Below are 18786 nucleotides of genomic sequence, written 5' to 3'. Positions count from 1 at the left end.
ACAATGTATAGTGAACAGGAAGTTAAAGTATACATTTAAAAAATCGAATAGCAAGCACTGTTTATTAATCAGAGTATTCCTCGTGTATAGATGTATTCGGTATATATGTATGTGTGTTCACACGTCTGTAAAATCACAGTTTGAGTTGTGTGATGGTCAGTGCCAACGCGAATACGGTATTTACTGTCCATGAATAGAAGTCCCGGAAGCACCTGGCCATCTGCTACGGGTTGATAATAATGTCAGATTAAGACGGTTCATTTTTTGAATATTACAAACGTAGGAACATCTGATATACATCAACCATTCGAAAAAAAAAAAAAAAAAGAAGAAGTGCGATGCAGCCATCTTCCTTTTAAATCATCAGCCGTGTCGTGTAAATATAGAAACACAATGAAATTAAAGAATCCATTCAGAAATATTAAATATACGAACGGAAGGTCCCGTAGTACTGTATTTATATATATGCAGCTTAGCCTTGTATATAATTTATATGCCTGATGCTTGGTTAAAGATGTAGAACAGGTAACGATTGACAAGATTTTTTTTGTCTTATTTATTCTTCGTTTGTTATATTTTTAAAAAAAAGAGAGATATATATATAAAGAGTTAATTTAGTGCAAAGACAATCGTCTAATAATCAAGATTTAAACCTAACTATAACGGTGCTTAAAGCATTCTTTCTTCGTGAGGGCGACGTATCAAAAATTCAATAACGGGCGATTTTAACGTATTACATGTACTTCTATGTTCTGTTGAGAAGTTAAAAAATTTTGAATGAATAAGTATTTAAGCTATTGCTCCATAAGAAATGTTGCATGGTACAGCATTGCTCTATATTCCATTGTGACTAAATACGAGGTGTGATCAAAAAGTACGGTGAATCATTTTATTAGAAACGAAATAAGCTTACATGGAATTTTATTAGAAACAAAGCAATAAGCTTACATGGAATTTTATTAGAAACAAAGCAATAAGCTTACATGGAATTTTATTAGAAACAAAGCAATAAGCTTACATGGAATTTTATTAGAAACAAAGCAATAAGCTTACATGGAATTTTATTAGAAACAAAGCAATAAGCTTACATGGAATTTTATTAGAAACAAAACAATAAGCTTACATGGAATTTTATTAGAAACAAAGCAATAAGCTTACATGGAATTTTATTAGAAACAAAGCAATAAGCTTACATGGAATTTAATTTAATCTCCTTCAAAGTACTGTCCTTGGCTAGCAATGCACTTATCCCAACGCTGAATTCATGACTGGAAGGATTTCTGGAAGGCTTCCTTTAGAAGGGCGTTCAGTTGTTCTATCGTGGTATTCTCAATGTCAGGAATGTTGTCAAAAACGTTTTCCTTTAGGCACGGTTTAAATTTTTCGAAAGAGCCAGAAGTCGCATGGTACTAAATCTGGTGAGTAAAGCGGATGTGGCCAGACAGAAACAGTTTTCAGACAAAAAAAAAAAACTTTCGAATCAAAAGCAAGGTGTGCTACGACGCATTTTTGTGGTGAAGAAAAAAGCCATTTGCCCATTTAATCGGCGGTTAAAATTCTTTTCCTGCACCCGTACGAGATGTTTAGTTCTTCGTAAAGCCCTCGAATAGTCATTCGCCTCTTTGAACAAATCATTTGTGTCACTTTCTGCACGTTTTCATCTGTTTTTGACGTCGAAGGACGTCTCGATTGTTGCTCGTTTTCAATCGACTCCTGGCCGCTTTTAAATCGCTCATACCACTTGTAAACAGTCATCAATGCCATCGCTTCATCGCCATACACTGATTTTCACATTTCGTGAGCTTCTTTGGAACGTTTTGGCAACTTAGAACAAAATTTAATGTTGACGCGCGACAGATAACAAGAAAGCAAAAACAAACCTTTCTGAATTTATCAGTTATTTCAAAAACAGAAAATTCAACTATTTGCTCACATATACGCCTGTCTATGTAATGAATTAACTACATAAAACATAAAAGTTCCAGTTCCTTATGACTATTATTACTGTACCAGAAAACAACAAGAAATGCTTTGATTTTATTATGTTCAAAGCTACGCGTATTAAATTAACGAAATATGATTTTGTGAGATCAAAGGTGAATTCTGAGGAAAGAATACATTGAAGTTTCTGAAACATTTTTGTAGAAATGATGAATCGTTAGATTTTAATTTCATGAAACTTTTTTTAAAACAATATTTATTAGAAATAAATTTTACGGCTAAATAATGATGTAGGGATAAGTGGAGTATGTTTTTATGACTGGAAAATTTTTCGTTTCAAAATTTTCCGGAAAATTTACATCACTGACCAAGGTTTAGGCTACCCAGGCACACAGCCAGGGGGTCCGGGGAGTCCGGACCCCCCTTCCCCCTTCGAGACCAGAAATGAAAAAAATTAGGGAAGGACGAAACAAAATGAAAGGAGAAAAAGAAGGATCAGCGTTAAAAATAAACTACAGGAAGCTTTTGATTACTCTTTCTCATGAGGAAATTTGTATTACTTGCAATACATGGTTGCGAGGTGAGCGATATATCCTGGAAGAGTCAGGGAATTTGAAATTTCTAGAAAAGTTGCGAAATTCTCAGAATTTCTACTACTAGTCAGGGAGATTTCAAGCTTCCGAAAGCATAGTGCCGTTCTGTAACAGTAGACATTTTTTATCATAATTTTTCGTCATCGCATCCTTGCAATATCAAACATGTTATTTCAAAAACAATTTTCTACTGCTCCTTTAACATGTCATTTGAAACAAACAGTAGTTGACGGAATAATAAAAACACAAATATATGTGGAAAGAAAGTTCTGTTAACATTTGATTCAACAGAAAAAGGAACGCAGGTATTGCAAAATATTTTACAAGACATTACTGAATATGTACTTTTTCTATTAGTAAATATGTACTTTTTATAATAGTTGAGGTCATAATGAAAGGAAAATTGTTATATTTGAATAAACCGAGGAAGGATGTAAATATTGTATAATCTTTTTAAATACGCTTTTTTTATTTTACTCGACATTTCTTCATAGTTTATTAAAATACTTCCCAACATATCCTCACAAACCAATATATGTTGATAGTAAAGTAGTTTAGATTGATCGAGCTCCTGGGCCTTCAGAATTTCATGTCCCCCCCCCCCGTTACGAAATCCTGGCTAAACGAACCAATATATTTTCCAGTAAAGTTGTTTAGAATGATCGAGCCCCTGCTGTGATGACCACAGTATTTCATGTCACGGACCCCCCCCCCCCCTTCCTTCAAGAAATCCTGACTACGTGCCTGGGCTACCGAGCTTACTAGTTGAAAAAGATACATCGATAGATGGCACTGTGTAACTACATTCCGAACTTTCTGAACATATCTTCTATGATAGTGCCCTTGCCTTCAGAGCAAAAGAATCGGGTTCCATCCCTGTTGCGAGTACATGTCGTGTTTAGCCTCTATCTTTCAGAGAAAGGCTAACCCATGCCAACAATCTAAGTAAAGTTCCATAGATTTACTAGTATTTGATCGAGATCATAGAAATAGTTGCGGTCTTTGTTAACTTAATATTTAACATTCTTTTAACTTAATGTTTATTAATATTTATTTAAGATAAGAAGTCCACTATAGGAGCATCCACGTTCGGAACATCTCTTGCGAAATCCGTATAGGGATTGAAAGGACAACTAAAATCAAGTTAAATGGAAACAAATACGACTTTTAATTAAACACCATTTTAACCTATACTATACAACTGATCTAAGGCTTCGGTGGTAAAAAGTAGTTTAACTAAATCAGATTCAATTGATTCTTTTAATTTCGGATTATTTTACGATTTCATATCTATTCATTTTCAACACATCATTTCTTTTTACGATTCTATTTCAAATAAGCATTTCTGGTCCCATGTTTTGAAGTCTTTCTTTTTGGTTATTATTATTATTATTATTATTATTATTATTATTATTATTATTATTATTATTATTATTATTATTATTATTTTGAACCCAGAAACAGAATTTTGGGCAGTGATGCTTTTGCCGAGAGATTTTGTCCGTTTGAAGCTTGTTCGTTCTATGTGGCGTTGCCCTGCCCATGAGACGCGATTTGGGACAGTCTCGTCTCAAAAAGGTGTCATGAAACTACCTTCTCTTCTCAAAAATATATCCTTTTCTATTGGAAAACCTATTTCTCGTCTCGTATCTCATCAAGAAAATCCTGTCTCGTATCGTTTTTTTTTTTTTTAAACTATTTATTTCAAAAATAGTTTCTAACAAAATAATAATTGCTACCTTCCCTGTAGTATCGCGAATCATACGATATGATAACCATCAAATTGAAATAAAACAACGATTTCTTCTGATTTTAAGATATTAAACAATGATTTGCTCTGAAATTATTTACCAGGAACGGTACCACCAGAAATTATAATACCATCAAAAATCTGCATTCGAGATGACCTTAGTATATTTTCAATAATTTTGTAATTTTTGTCTGCATTTGTTTTAGGGTTAACTCATTTTCATTCATTTTATTTAGCGTTCTACCCGATAAACACCGCATTTACGGAGATACTTTGGCATCGTGTGGGGAGGATTGCGTTCTACAATCAAATTTAGAGCTATGTCGGTGGTAGTTCACTACCAGAAGGGCCACTTCTACCGAATTAGTCTAAATAAAGTAGCCAGGCGAAGAGTGTTCTGGGAGAAGGCAGCAGTTCTCCAGTAGCCAAGTTGGTGGAAGTCGTAGTGATTGGGTACGGTAACTTATACGTTAACCCTTTTACACCTTATGGCTATCGACCATGGCGTCGGTCTTCGGAAGTTGCTTTATAAATCTCTAGCAAAGCTTTTCACACCAGGCTTTTTACATTCATTCAAGTGTGGAAGCATCAGAAAACATGTTTCATGGGCATTTTGTAGTCACGCGTGCGATGTTTGGGAGCAGTGACGTCACAAACATGGAAGAAGAAGAAAAAGGGTAAATTTTAGAGTTTTTTTTTTTTTTTAATCCTGACACATCCCTACTTATCCTAGAATCATGGTCCGTACCTCGTTGTGTTCGTAATGAAGCAATGTTTCCAACTGTACCACTCAAAGAGGGGCCCAAAATTTCGAAAAAGGGATTTTTCTCAAAAAAATCCATTTTTAGATAATTTTCTTTCCCGGGGTACATGGTACCGACATGCTAGTGGCTTCGTTCCAAAGCCTGATTTGTTCCGAAGAAAACGAGGTACTATTCGTTTTCCTACAATGGATTGTCTTTATGTTGAAGCTGATTGAAAAAAATTGACAGAAAATGTATTATCCAGGGAAAATTGGTAAATCGACTAGAGCATCAAGACCAACTTTCCTCAGACCGTTCTTCGTACCTCATTCTCTTTACAATGAAGCAAAGATTTTTTAGTGCCATTCACATATTCGTGTTGTGTTCCTGAGGGGAGAAATTCGCGATAAACGGAAACTTTTTAATTTTTTTTCACCTGTGGGCTGAAATTTCCCGTTTTAGGTAGCTACATAATAGAGACATTTGGCTGATGCAGTTGGAAACATTGCTTCATCGCTAACCAAACGCGGTATGAACCATGATCCTACGATAAATAGTCTTGACGCAATAGCTGATTGATTGAAAGTCTACAAAATACCTCAAAAACTCCAAACTTTAAAAGGGTGAGTCTCAGGCGTGGTCAAAGTGACTTTAACAGCTGGGATACTATGGGGTGGAAGGCAATGGAAAACCACCACTCTATTTTCCCCTAGTTTGCTAAGAGCAGAAATATAACATATGTGCAGGCAAAAAGAGAAAGACAAAGTTTAGGATAGGGACATGAAACGCATATACCATGTTACAGGAAGGAAAGTTAGAAAATCTAAAACAAGAAATGAAGCAAAATAATATAAACTATCTAGAAGTTTATGAAGTTAGGTGGGAAGGTAATGAAGAGTTGAACAGCGAAGGATATAGAATATTTTACTCAGGTAATGAAAAGGGCGGTTATATGGTCTTTAAATCATTCTAGGTAAACGCTTAAAAGAGAAGGTAGTGAAAGTAGAATTTGTTGATAATATAATTCTGATGTTAAGAATTAATGAAGAAAAGGAATCTTGTGGCAGCGACGACTTAGCATGCAACTAAAGAAGTAGTGGAAAATTATGAGAAAAATTAAGGAGAAATTATTGGCAGGAAAAGAGGGGTGCATGCATAATTGTAATGCGAGATTTCAATGCAGTTGTGAGAGAAAATAGGAAAGTAGTGTCGTAGGCAAATATGGTTTAAGAGGGAGAAGGAGTGCGCCACAGCGGCCGGAAGATTGGTGTTCAATTTAACATGGGATCTCAACCATTTTTTAGGCAAATCATGGTTTCATTTAGTTCTTTCACAAAAATGTCTCAATAGCTCACTCAATATGATGCATCTCATTTTAAAGGTGCAATTTGAACGCTGTGCGTGATATTTTCTTCTTATAAATACAGATAATTATAATCCAAATTCCCATAAGAAAATGATCAAAATTAGAGGGAAAAGTCTTCTGTTTTTTTACAGTAAGGAAAAGAGCTAAAAACTTCGGACTTTTTTGAGAATGGAGTACTACCTTTGTATTTGTGCGCTACTGTACTATTTTTTCGCTGTTTCCAATGACATTCATTACACAATCGATGAGAAATTATATCCTTCATTATTGAATCTACAGAAATCAGAAATCAGATTTTTTCGTGTTCACGTACTTGGCCGTCTAACTGCTAGATGGCACTATAGTCATTCCTCATCCCACTTTCCTTCTCAGCGGGAGCCAGTCCTTTTGAAAACCTACTTTGAACTTCTTAACAGGGGCGGGAGAAAGGAAGTCGTTGTGAAGAACGGGAACTTCAAACACGAGGAATAGCAAAATTTATGACCTCTTTAGTTGATGGTTTCTGTTTCAGCAGTACAGTGTATTTGTAGATGGTTTCTATGAGAAGTAATTTGTGTTGGTAGCGATAAAGTCAACCTTTCGACAGAGATTTGTGAAGGAGAAGCCGAACCAAAGTCTTCGTTTATCTATTCCAAGAAAGAAATGAAAACTTCCTGCATTACTGAGAATATACATACAAGAGAAAAAATAAAATACATTATTATAATCTTATTATAATAATCGAGTAGATTAATCCCCGAAATATTCTTTGTTTACCTGTCAAAAAAATCAAGAATAATATAAAGCTCTTTCATCAACTTCCATCGTACAACATACTAAACACAAACATTATATATATATATATATATATATATATATATATATATATATATATATATATATATATATATATATATATATATATATATAGTGGCGGATCCAGGATATGATCAAGGGAGGAGCTAAACCATAGTTTGTCTCTTTATCCAGAGTAAACAGGATTGAACCCCATTTTATCCAGTGTATACCTGAACGTCAAGGGGGGGGGCTATAGCCTCTATAGCCACCTTTGGATCCGCGCCTGTATGTGTATACTGTTTACAGTGCCGGATTTACGTATAAGCTAAACAAGCTATCGCTTAGGGCCCTGCTCTCTTGGGGCCGAAAAATCTAAAGAAAAACTGGATATACATTTCTAAAATATAAGAAAATTAAAAAATAAAATAAAATGTATATATATGTAGCAACAATGCTTCCTGCTGTGTAGCCTACGTTCATGTAATTAATGGGGCTCCTTCTCCTAGTCTGCTTCCTAAATTATCTCTAGTTTGTTCATTTCTGTATGTAGGATGCCTATGTTCATCTGGACACATAAAGGACCCCATTACCTTAAACAGCGTGGGGCCCCACGAAACCTAAATCCGACTCTGACTATCTATTTATGCATGTTTGCTCCCTCTCTTTTCGAAGCAGTGTTTCTTTGATATTGCTTCAGATTCCGGCAGGTTTTACCAAGGAGGGAAGAGTCCTTATTCATTCCAGGCATTCAAACTAGGGACTGGACTACTTGCTTCCAACATTCTGTCCCCCATGTATCCCGGTCTGAATCAATTGCCTAAAGCCCATAAAACATTCAAATTCAAATGTAAATGTTGTTCATCAGTGTCGACACCGAAATATTTCTCAATCAATGGTAGGGGTGTTTGGTATCCTCAATCTGTCTCCCTCTTATTAGCGGAGAAATACTCTATATTCGGTAGTAATTTTTATTTTATTTTTTTTTTAAAAAGTGCTGTTTAATGTATCGCATAGGAAACTAAATTTTTATATACCCTAGTAGTATAGAAACGCACCATACGGTACCGTACCTTACAAAATAAACATCCTATGCCAAGGATGCAAACATTAACAATAATAATAGAAAAACATACTAATAAACATTTAAAAGACATTCTTTCATTAATCAAGTCGCACTTAAAAGTAGAAAACAATTTTGGTTATGCATGACTTAAAAAAAAAATGGGATGCGCTCTAATATAGGCTTACATACAGTTACTTTATAAATTCTTAAAATGACGCGCCCCATTCTTTTTATTTAGGCTTGCATAAATAAGATTATTTTTAACTTTTTAGTGCGAATTGATTAACAAAAGAATGTCTTTAAAAGGTGTTTTATCATATTTTTTTATTCGTTGGACACATTTTCCAAATCCTAAAGTGATATGCAACCAGGGAAATAAGGGCTGGTTAAAGGCTAGTATTTATTTTAGGATAAAATAGTTGAAAAAAAAAAACATATTAAAATTTGCTTTTAAAATAAATAGATATATTGCAAAGTATGAAAGTAAAAATGAAATATTGTATTGTCGCCGGACTTACGTCGCTCTGTGACAGTTCTTAGTTCTATGACGTCAGGAAATAAGTTCAATGTATACGAACACTTATTCAATGTTTGAAACAAACACCTGTTACGTCCTTGTACACTCATCTCCAAAATGATTGTCACATATCTATAACTGTCTTCATGTAAGAATATAATGTAATACTGAATTTGCTGGGTACTTTTAATACTGATACTATGTGTATAATCGGGAAATGTATATATGGTAAATTTCATAGGAAAATATTTATAAATACGAAAATTAGAATGAGTAAATCATAATGTTGCTAAATGGACACGAAAGTTTTATTTTCGTTGTGTTGTTCTTATTTACTCCTCTTTTGACATGAAACTTGCATACATGTCTCTGCCGATTGTACACATACTAACATTATAAGAAATACCGGGTGAATTCGTTATTAAATTATATTCCTACAACAACATATTTATAGATGCGACAATAATTTTGGACATGAGTGTACCTTCCTGAAGAAGGTGACCCATCTTTTAATTCTATTGTTAATGAAGTGGTCTATTTCCCCAAATAAAAACCAACACCAAGCAGAGCATATGCTCCATCCTGTCCTTCTAAGCCGGTACCCAAGGCTAAATGTAACATTGCGTCCCTTTCCTGTTGTAATAGGAAAAATTCAGGATGGTCAGCTACTGGTATCGATCCCAGGACCATTCGAATGTGAAGGCGAGACAGAGGGTAAATCTGGTGATCATATTTTGAAAAGAAAATAAAGAAATGGATTCCACTAAAAAATAGTCACATTGCCAATACATTTCAGATCTTTGTCTGGGTTTTCTGCCTTTCAATTCCAAGTTGTTGTTTTTTTTTTTTTTTTTTTTTTAACCACGAAGGCCCAAAATAAATTAGAATATCGACTCTCCCGTTTTTTTTAATATTTGCATGGTTCTTCATTTTATATCAGACTCTTCCTGCACTATTCCCGCGTTATTTACCATAGGTAGAATCCTTTGAGAAAGAGACAGGCGACAAGTGCTTTAGTTCTCTATGGTATGTTTGTGACCGTTGTAGATATTTGAGTGGCTGACGGCTGATATCATGTTGGTCCCTCTTACAATATCTCTATTTTTTCTTCAGTTCTGTTTCTCTTTTAGCCAAAAGAAAGGAATTTCACTCCTCTGTCCCATTTACATCCATAACCATCCCCCTCCTGCGCTGTCCAACTTTGACCACATGCAGGGGAAAACGAAGGAAAAGGAGGGGTGCCATTTGCTTTGACGGCATTTTAGCAACAACCCCATCTGTTGCCAAAATAAGGAAACACTTTGCACTGCGATATCTTCGATTTGTCAAGGTCACTTGACTCCTTCCGACTCTTAAGCGAAAGAAATGAAAGGAGAGAGGGACTGGTTCAGTTTCTGTAGACAGAATTCACTAGAATTGAAAACACTTGGTTCTGTCAGCACAAGAGAAGAAGATATGCATGGAAATCCTCAATAGACGACCGAAGATATCAAACAGACTATATTATGATTTAGGACAAGTATTGGAATAGCTTGAAGAACGCGAAGACTCTTCTTATGGCCGATATTTTCTCTTATCATAACCTTGTGCTTGTCGAAGTAGATATTCAACCAGAAATGTAGGCAAAATAAAAGTAGGCAACAAGATGTTGAATACTGAAAAGTTGAAAAACAAGTAAGAAATCTCTTCGTTGAAAAATTCGAAGAAAAATATTCAAATGAGGAAAGAATAGGTGAAAGTAGTAACAGAGGGGAGGTGGCATATCTGTAACGGTTAAGAAACCATGAATTACAGAACAGATGCACAAAATGAGAGAAATGAAGACTTGAAAAGAGGTTAATACAGAAGAGGACAGAAACATATACAGGAAGTTAAATAAGAAATTATAAAGGGAAACAGATAGAGGAAAGGAAAAATTTTATAAAAGAAAATGCGAGGACATAGAAGAATTAGAAAGAGTTGGAAAATATGAGGAAATGTACAAGGGAGTGAAGTCTACGGAACTTCGGAGGAAATAAAGGGATATTACGATGAAGTAGCAAATAAGAATGGGAAAGTAATCCGCGAAAGAAGTGAAGTCTTAGGTAGAGGAAAGAATATGTTGAGGACTTATATAAGAGTAAAGTTAGAGGGTGCGACCTAAATGTTGAAGCAGAAAATGAAGTACGCGAGGATGATAAAGGTCTTAGTGTTCTTCTGGATGAGTCTGAAAAAGCTATGTCTGAGATTAGGAATGGAAAGGCAACTGGGATAGACAATATACCCATCAAATTCATTGAAGATATGATAAACAAAAGCAAAAAAGAATTGTTCCGACTGTGCAACGAAATATATGAAACAAGATTGTGCCCAAAAGTATTTTCTGAAGACTATCATTACACCGATGACTAAGAAATCGAACCCAGAGAGATGTGAGAATTATAGAACCATTACTTTCATTTTGTATGGAGCAAAAATATTGCTTGGTATATTGAATAGAAGGTTGTATGAAAGAACAAATGAAAAGGTTGATTAGGAATAGTTCTGGTCCAGGAGAGGTAAGGTAGGGATGGTATCGAGACGAGACGAGACGAGACTTTGTACAGTCTCGGTCTCGTCTCGATTGATAAATAACGGTCTCGGTCTCGTCTCGAGTAAAAAAATCGCCGTCTTGGTCTCGGTCTCGTCTTGGTTAACAGGTGCTTGTCTCGATCTCGGTCTCGGTCTCGAGTACCAAATCTCGGTCTCGTCTCGAAAGTCTCGAGTACCAAATCTCGGTCTCGTCTCGAAAGTCTCGAAACAAATACTGTGAAATTAAAATAGTGAACGTATTATTCTCGTACAGTCTATCGTTTCCGCTTATTTTTTCCTTTCATTTTGACTTAGAATTGTGGTATGGTGGACCTTTTCATAGCTAATTTGCTAGTGCTAATGCTTTCCATGCGTGTATTCCAGGTTCAATGATCAGTGGGTATATCACGCTAAAACCCTAATAGAACCCATATTTCACTTTCAGCAATAGACTTTGTCTCATATAGCCTCAGAACTGCGTATACAATTAAACTATTAAATTAACTCCAGTACTATACAGTAGTTTACTTCCTTCCTTTGAATTAGAATTGTTCAATACCTCCTAACGGATAACGCAACACATAGCTGCACGAATGTGTTAAATCCTACCGAAATTGAAACATTACAATTTCTCATTTATTATTCAATACATTCTGCTTTGACTGTCATTTTAAAAACAAAATATAACGTTCATTATCTTAACAATTAGGGTAAATTATTACTACAATATACGTATTTTGTTTGAAATTCATGAAATGCTATATTACCGTTTCACATCTCCGTGTTTAATTGCCACTTTATAACATGAACATCCTGAACATTGTGGTGGGAGCTACCACACTCATCTTTGCTATGTGAGGTCTCGAGTTGGATCACAAAACAAGTTAGATTCAAAGTCCGATGTTTCGCATAGTTCGCGTCTCATTTTAAGTGCATTCTGTTTCTTATACAAGTTCATAAGGTCTTAATGCATTACGTAAGCACATATCCAGTGCCGTAACATAAGATTAATCTTATTCCTGAGCTCTCAACGGTGCATGCAATCTTTATTCGAGAAAACTAATCTTGCGTTCATTACGTTGAAATTTTATATTGATTAAAAATACTTGCGAAACATGGACATACATATTGTATAAGTATATAGGTAATTCGAGTTACCTGTATCTATTTTTTCTCACTCGCCAAAACAAGTGATTCTTAACTTTCTAGTTTTCTTTTGTATTAATTTTCGTAGTTTTGCTGCAACATGATGGATTGAATAGTCAAAAATATTTTTTTCGCTCTATGATTTTCATTAAATTTTGGATCAATTTTTACCCTACCTTACCTAGTAAAAATTATATATTTAGTCTTAGTTGAGGAACCGGTTTTTCGCTTCTGTAAAATTACGAAATTATGACTTGGTTTAGTTTACCTCCGAGGTCCAGGTATAATAAAATCATCACCATAATCATAATCAACCATTATCAATCCATTGCTAGATGAAGGTCTTTCCAAGTCTTCTCCACAACTATCTAACTTGGGCAATTCTTTTCCAGGTTACTCCTCAGTGGTTCTTGATTTCGTCACACCTTCTTGTATGCGGAGGTTTCCTAGGCTGTTTTTGTCTCGTGGTATCCAGTCTAGAATTGTTTTCGTCCGTCAATCATAATTTCTTCTTGCAATACGTCCAACACACTTTCCAGCTCGTATTAAATCATTTCATTAGCACCATCAGTATTCATTTCTATATATTTGGGCTACAAATAGTTCAAATTCGCTACTTTCGGAGTACAGACACGCTACTTCTTAATCTTCAGATCTGGCAACACTGACTGAATGATTTAAATCAATACAATATGAGGACCCCCATTTGATCTAGCGGCTAGCACTCTTGATTTCGGTTCTTGTGGTCCCGAGTTCCATTTCCAGTAGGGGTAAAGTTGAACGACTGAAGTGGTTCGGATTCCACTATCATCATTAGCTCCACGTCTCCTTTAGCCGCCCTAGCATAAGTGTGGGACGTTAAACTAAAACAAAACAAAACAAAAGTGAACACTGTGTATTACTAACTGTAAGTCCTTGAAAAAAATGAAATGAAATTTTTAAGTTTAACGTCCCACGGTTATGCCGGTTAGGCTAAAGGAGACGGTGATAATGAGAAATGAGTGAAATGAAGAAAGTGGGAGGAAACGGGAGAACCCCGAGAAAACCCACGAGCACGGTGTTTGTCCACCACAAAGTCCACACGGTGCGAGCTGGGATCGAACCAGGGACCCTAAGCACCGGAGGTGAACGCTCTACCACTGAACCACCGCGTCCTCTGTAAGTCCTTGAATAATTGCATATAGCTATATGGTATGGATCGAGTTTGAGGTGGTCGGTGGTCAAACTAAAGCAAGTGAAATGTAATTAGGGTGTAATTAGAACTTTTAATTAAGCACGCTCTTAATCTAAAGTGTACACCAGGCCTAAGGCTTAGGGGGAACAACTAGTGTTACTGAAAATGTGTCAGTTACATTTAATTTCAGTTACAATTTGCATTTACACGTATTGCTGGAATGAAGACTTAAACATTAACATCATGAGTAGCCCAAAGACTATGAAAAACGTCTTCTCTTGAAAGCATTCTTGCACCATAAAACAAATTACGAGTAATTTTAAAATATTTTGCAGTTTATCTACGTTATTTGCACATATTTAGAATAATATTTAGCAATTTATTTAAGAGGGCAACACTGCTTAAAATAATGTAACTGCGACTTGTAATTAAAACCACCAAAAACTATTGTTGTAATGTTATAGAAGCAAAGGAAAGCAATAATCATTATAAAAATTTATTACAAATACGTCATTTTAAGCAATGTGTTTGGTATCTCTGAAACGATTTGAAATAACAAATGTTGTAAATGGCGTTATAAGCATTTAAGTCTTTTGGAAGCATCTGCATAATGAGACGTGATATGTCAGCGCGTTTTCGAAGTAAAGTCTTTAGAAACATTTAAATTTTCGGTTTCTTGTAACTTTGTTCCTTCATTCATTCGAAATATATTATACTATGATCACAGTATTTGACGCTAAGGTACAGTTCATGCGCATTGCACCTTCCATGCCATTTGCGTTATTAGATATTTCCAAGCTACACTAAATAATGTATGGGCTATTGTGGTTTTGTTAAATAACTAAATTAGAAATACTTTATATAGCGCAATTTGAGAAAATACAACTTTATTTTGCTATAGCTATAGGAACTATTGCCCCTCTTAACGCTCAGGTATGCACTGGATAAAATGGGCTTCAATCCTACTTTCTTTACACTGGATAAAGCGGCAAACCATGGTTTAGCCCCTCCCTTGATCATATACTGGTTCGTGGCTATATATATTTTCCCATCTTCCACGGCCCATTTTAATCTTTCCACGGAGATATCTCGAAAACGGTTGAACATAAATGAACCGAACAAAAACTCAAATAGGAAATGTCATGGGGCACACTGAATTGTGTTGTCGCGGCGCCTCCCGACTTTAAAATTTAACTTTAAAATTTTAAATGGAAACATGGGGCGAATAATACCTCGTTCCATAGATCTTTAAAAAGTAAAAAACATTGTGGCAAAAGATTTTTCATATCGGTCACCATATTCAAGATGGCCGCCAAGACATGGTGCCTGTATCTGATAAAACGTCCAGTACCACTAATATGAAAACAGTTGGAGATAAACGAACAGTCAGAAAGTGAAACAGGAAAGACATGGGGCGCGTCGAGTAATGTTCTCGCAGTGCTCCCTGGGCTGCCTTTCAAGGGGGCCAAAATTTTAAACCGAAATATGTGTCAAGTTATACGTCGTTGGATAAATCTTTAAACACTAAACAGTGTTGTATCAAAAGATTGTTCATGTGGGTCACCGTTTTCAAAATGGCCGCCAAGACATGGTGCCTGTATCAGATAAAACGTCCAGTACAACTAGACCCCTAATATGAAAATAGTTGGAGATAAATGAACAGAATAAAGCTCGTATAGGAAAGCACAGAGGGTATTTATCATTCCACGGCTCGAGTATAATGCAACGGAGAAAAATATTATTAAAGTGTAATTGACATGATGCAAAAGAGGAAATGATAGAAAATTATCTTTCCGATCTCTGTCCGTAAGTAGGTGAAGCGGGAATGAATGGTAAAATCTCAAATGAGAACCTCACTTTTATTTACAATAGATATGGTTTGTCTGAAACACTTGTGGGTACAAATGACTGGTACTATAATGAATAAAAATAAAGTGAAATAAGGTGAATAAAAATAAGGTGAAATTCAAGTTTAACAACAATTTACCCTCCTCTTCGCCCCTGATAATTTAACGCATCGCGTGCAAGATTTTTGGGAGATATCTGCATCAGTATGTACCGTTTCGTTACTAAGGATCACAACTGAAATTACCGTTGAAAGTTATTCGGAATGTAACTGCGGACATCTCAGTGAAACTCATATTCTATCACATGCAAGAAGACATAGAAGAAAAAGAAGCGAACCAATATCATGCAGACGATTGTTGAACAAAACCAACGTTTGTAAACATTGTTCTAAAATTGCACTGTTCGACAAATTTTTTTTCGCGTTTCAGTTGATTCACTTTTGCATCAAACCACTGCCCGCAATCAAAATGGAAGGTATCATTTAACAAGAATTTTACATACTTTATCCCATTACAGAGACATTTATCTTTTATAAAAACACATTTCAAATAACTTTGTTTCGTAGATACAATTTGCAAAAACTAAGGCTCTCATTTGCAATTTCACCGATCCTTCCCGCTTCACTCACGTACGGAGTGAGGTTGGAGCGATAATTTTCTAGGAGTTAGATAGATTTCTTCCTTTCCATTATGGCACTTTCACTCTAATCATCTTTTCGACTGTTGCAACATTCCAGAGCTATAGAATGATAAATACCCTCTGTGATTTCCTATTCGAATATTTGTTCTGGTGTTTTCATATTAGTGATACTGGACGTTTTACCTGATGCAGGTACCATGTCTTGGTGGTCACTTTGAAAACGGTGACCCATATGAACAATCTTTTGCAACAGCACTCTTTAGTTTTTAAAGATATGTCGAACGAGATATCACTCACCCCATGTTTCCATTTACAATTTTGAAGTTGCGCCCTTCGCCCCCATCAATCGATGTGCCACATGACATTTTCTATTTGAGTTTATGTTCGGTTCGTTTATGTTCAACCGTTTTCATAATAGTGGTACTGCACGTTTTACTGTATCTGATAGAGGCAATATGTCTTGGCGGCCATTTTGAATACAGTGCCCGATATGAAAGATCTTTTGCCACAACGCTTTTTAGTTTTTCAAGATCTATCGAACGAGGTACCACTCACCCCTTGCTTCCATTTAAAATTAAAGTTGGGCCCCGGGAACCAATACAGGGCGGACCTGGGTGGCACAGAGAGAGAGAGAGAATTCTATTAGCATCAGCAGTGGAATTTGTTTCGGGAAAGGCTTGAGGAACGAGTAAGAAACATTTGCGTTGTACGTGCAATGCAAAAAATTATCACAAATTTATTTCGGGAGGGGTTTGAGCCCGATAACCACCCCCTAAATACACCACTGTACATCAGTCAACCGTTCTTATATTATCTAACACAGCAACGAAACAAACTTTGAGTGAAGGCAATTTTAGTATCTATCAATATCAATATTCGAGACGAGACCGAGACTGACCTAAGTTTCGTCTCGGTCTCGTCTCGATTTATAGAGGTCTGTCTCGGTCTCGGTCTCGTCTCGGTATGTAAAAGTCCGTCTCGGTCTCGGTCTCGTCTCGGTATATAAAAGTCCGTCTCGGTCTCTGTCTCGTCTCGATAATTCGAGACGAGACCGAGACGAGACCGAGACTAGTCTCGGTCTCGGTTCCATCCCTAAGGTAAGGGCACAAGAGAAATTCGATTGGATTATTAAAGATAACCAGTGGAAGGTTTAAAGAAAAAGGGAAAGAGGCGTGTGTCGTACACGTATTTATTGATCTAGAAAAGGCTTCTGACCGCGTATATTGATTACTAAAGAAAACTTCCATTTAACTGTAAGAGTACACAACTCAATATTCTGTGCCGACATAGTTAGGATGTTCCATTCTTACTAAATTACATGCTCAGACAAGCAACTTGACAAGGCAATGGTGACATTGAAGCAGGTCTTGCGGATAAGCCTATAACACTTCTGGATCCATACTTATTCGTACACTGGCAACACTTCTCTACAAGATTCTTTCTTGACTTACTCGCCCGTCACTGACTTCCTATTTCTCTGTGTCGCTGATTCGAGCACGAAGGCAATCTCTTATGTCAGATATTAGCCAACTGCAAATAGATGGACGACTTATTTTTTTAAAGAAATTTTTAGATTTAAGATTACTTCCTTACTATATATATAGTCTTCTTTTAGCGAAGATAAATTTAGATATACAATAAATCCAGTGGCGGGTATAGCCCTGAGCTGGGGGGCTAGGCCCAACCAGTTTTTTTGAGTGACAAATATAATTCAAGCTATTATTTATATATATTTTAAAGTTATTATATACCATTATATACCTATTATATACCTATCATAGTTTTTGTTCTGGCTGCCCCCTGTGTTCTTACCTTCTAAATCCGCCACTGAATAAAACTCCAAATTTGGATATCTCTATAACTTGGCCACCAGTTTGTGTCACTTTAACACTTTAGCGTCTACCATCTTACGTTGGTTTTACTGTATTGTGCTAAAATCTATAAACCACTATTAAAATATTATTGAGCATGAACTGAGTTTCTTTCAAATAAAATAATCTTTATTCTTACAGTATCTGGCAATTCTGGTATGAACATAATTCAGCTTAAAAATCCACTGCAGTATATTTGGTTCCTGGCCCTGCTTATCATTGTGTATGGTGAAGCATTCAACCCCAAAATTAAGCCTACAAATGAAAGTGTGAAACTTTATGATAATCGTAGAAACTCCAGAGTGGTATTCAACCAAACGAAGCCAGTGTTTGTAACTATCGAACAGAAAAATCACAAACACTTCCAAGAAAAAAATTTAGTAAGTATTTATTTTATTTTATTTATTTATTTATTTTTTTTTTTAAGAGAAGGGAAGAACTTGTGTCTGCAGACTTCCAAAAGAGTAAGAGAGTGATAATACAAAGAAATAAATAATAAAAAATGGTAAGAACGATATTTTTATCATAGTTATGAGTGATTAAAGAATTGTCGGAATTCAGAGGATTCCTAACAGATAAAAAGTTAGATTTTTTTTTAATGCAAACCAAGTGGATAATATAAACGGTTTATATAATTTCTTATGATTTGAATCCTAAATCCAGTCTATGTAGACTGCGTACATTGGCTTAAAAGTTTCAAAGCATAACAGAAAAAAATAAACTGTACGAGCATTATGCAGAGTCGTTTTGTCGTATGATTAGCGTCATACTAAAAGCCTGACTACTGCAGGAAACATGTTAGTCAAAC

General features: G+C 35.7%; 1 protein-coding gene across 3 annotated transcripts in view; it reads left to right on the top strand.

Annotated features, from left to right (window-relative positions):
* The window catches only part of LOC145682387 (uncharacterized), an 83607-nt gene that overhangs the window by 18089 nt on the left and 46732 nt on the right, over window positions 1-18786 (top strand). For 2 of the 3 annotated variants that reach the window (XM_081753981.1, XM_081753983.1), the window contains exon 2: window positions 18120-18358. In XM_081753981.1, the coding sequence (XP_081610107.1) occupies window positions 18120-18358 (239 nt within the window). Of the gene's footprint in view, window positions 1-15920; window positions 15943-18119; window positions 18359-18786 lie in introns of those variants that run through there. The other variant, XM_081753982.1, reaches the window with a different exon arrangement.

The sequence above is a fragment of the Thermobia domestica genome, chromosome 3, assembly GCF_964235325.1.
Source record: "Thermobia domestica chromosome 3, izTheDome1.hap1.1, whole genome shotgun sequence".
In the NCBI taxonomy this organism is placed as follows: Eukaryota; Metazoa; Arthropoda; class Insecta; order Zygentoma; family Lepismatidae; genus Thermobia; species Thermobia domestica.
The sequence above is the reverse complement of the archived record's forward strand: the minus strand, read 5'-3'. Positions and strand labels throughout refer to the sequence as shown.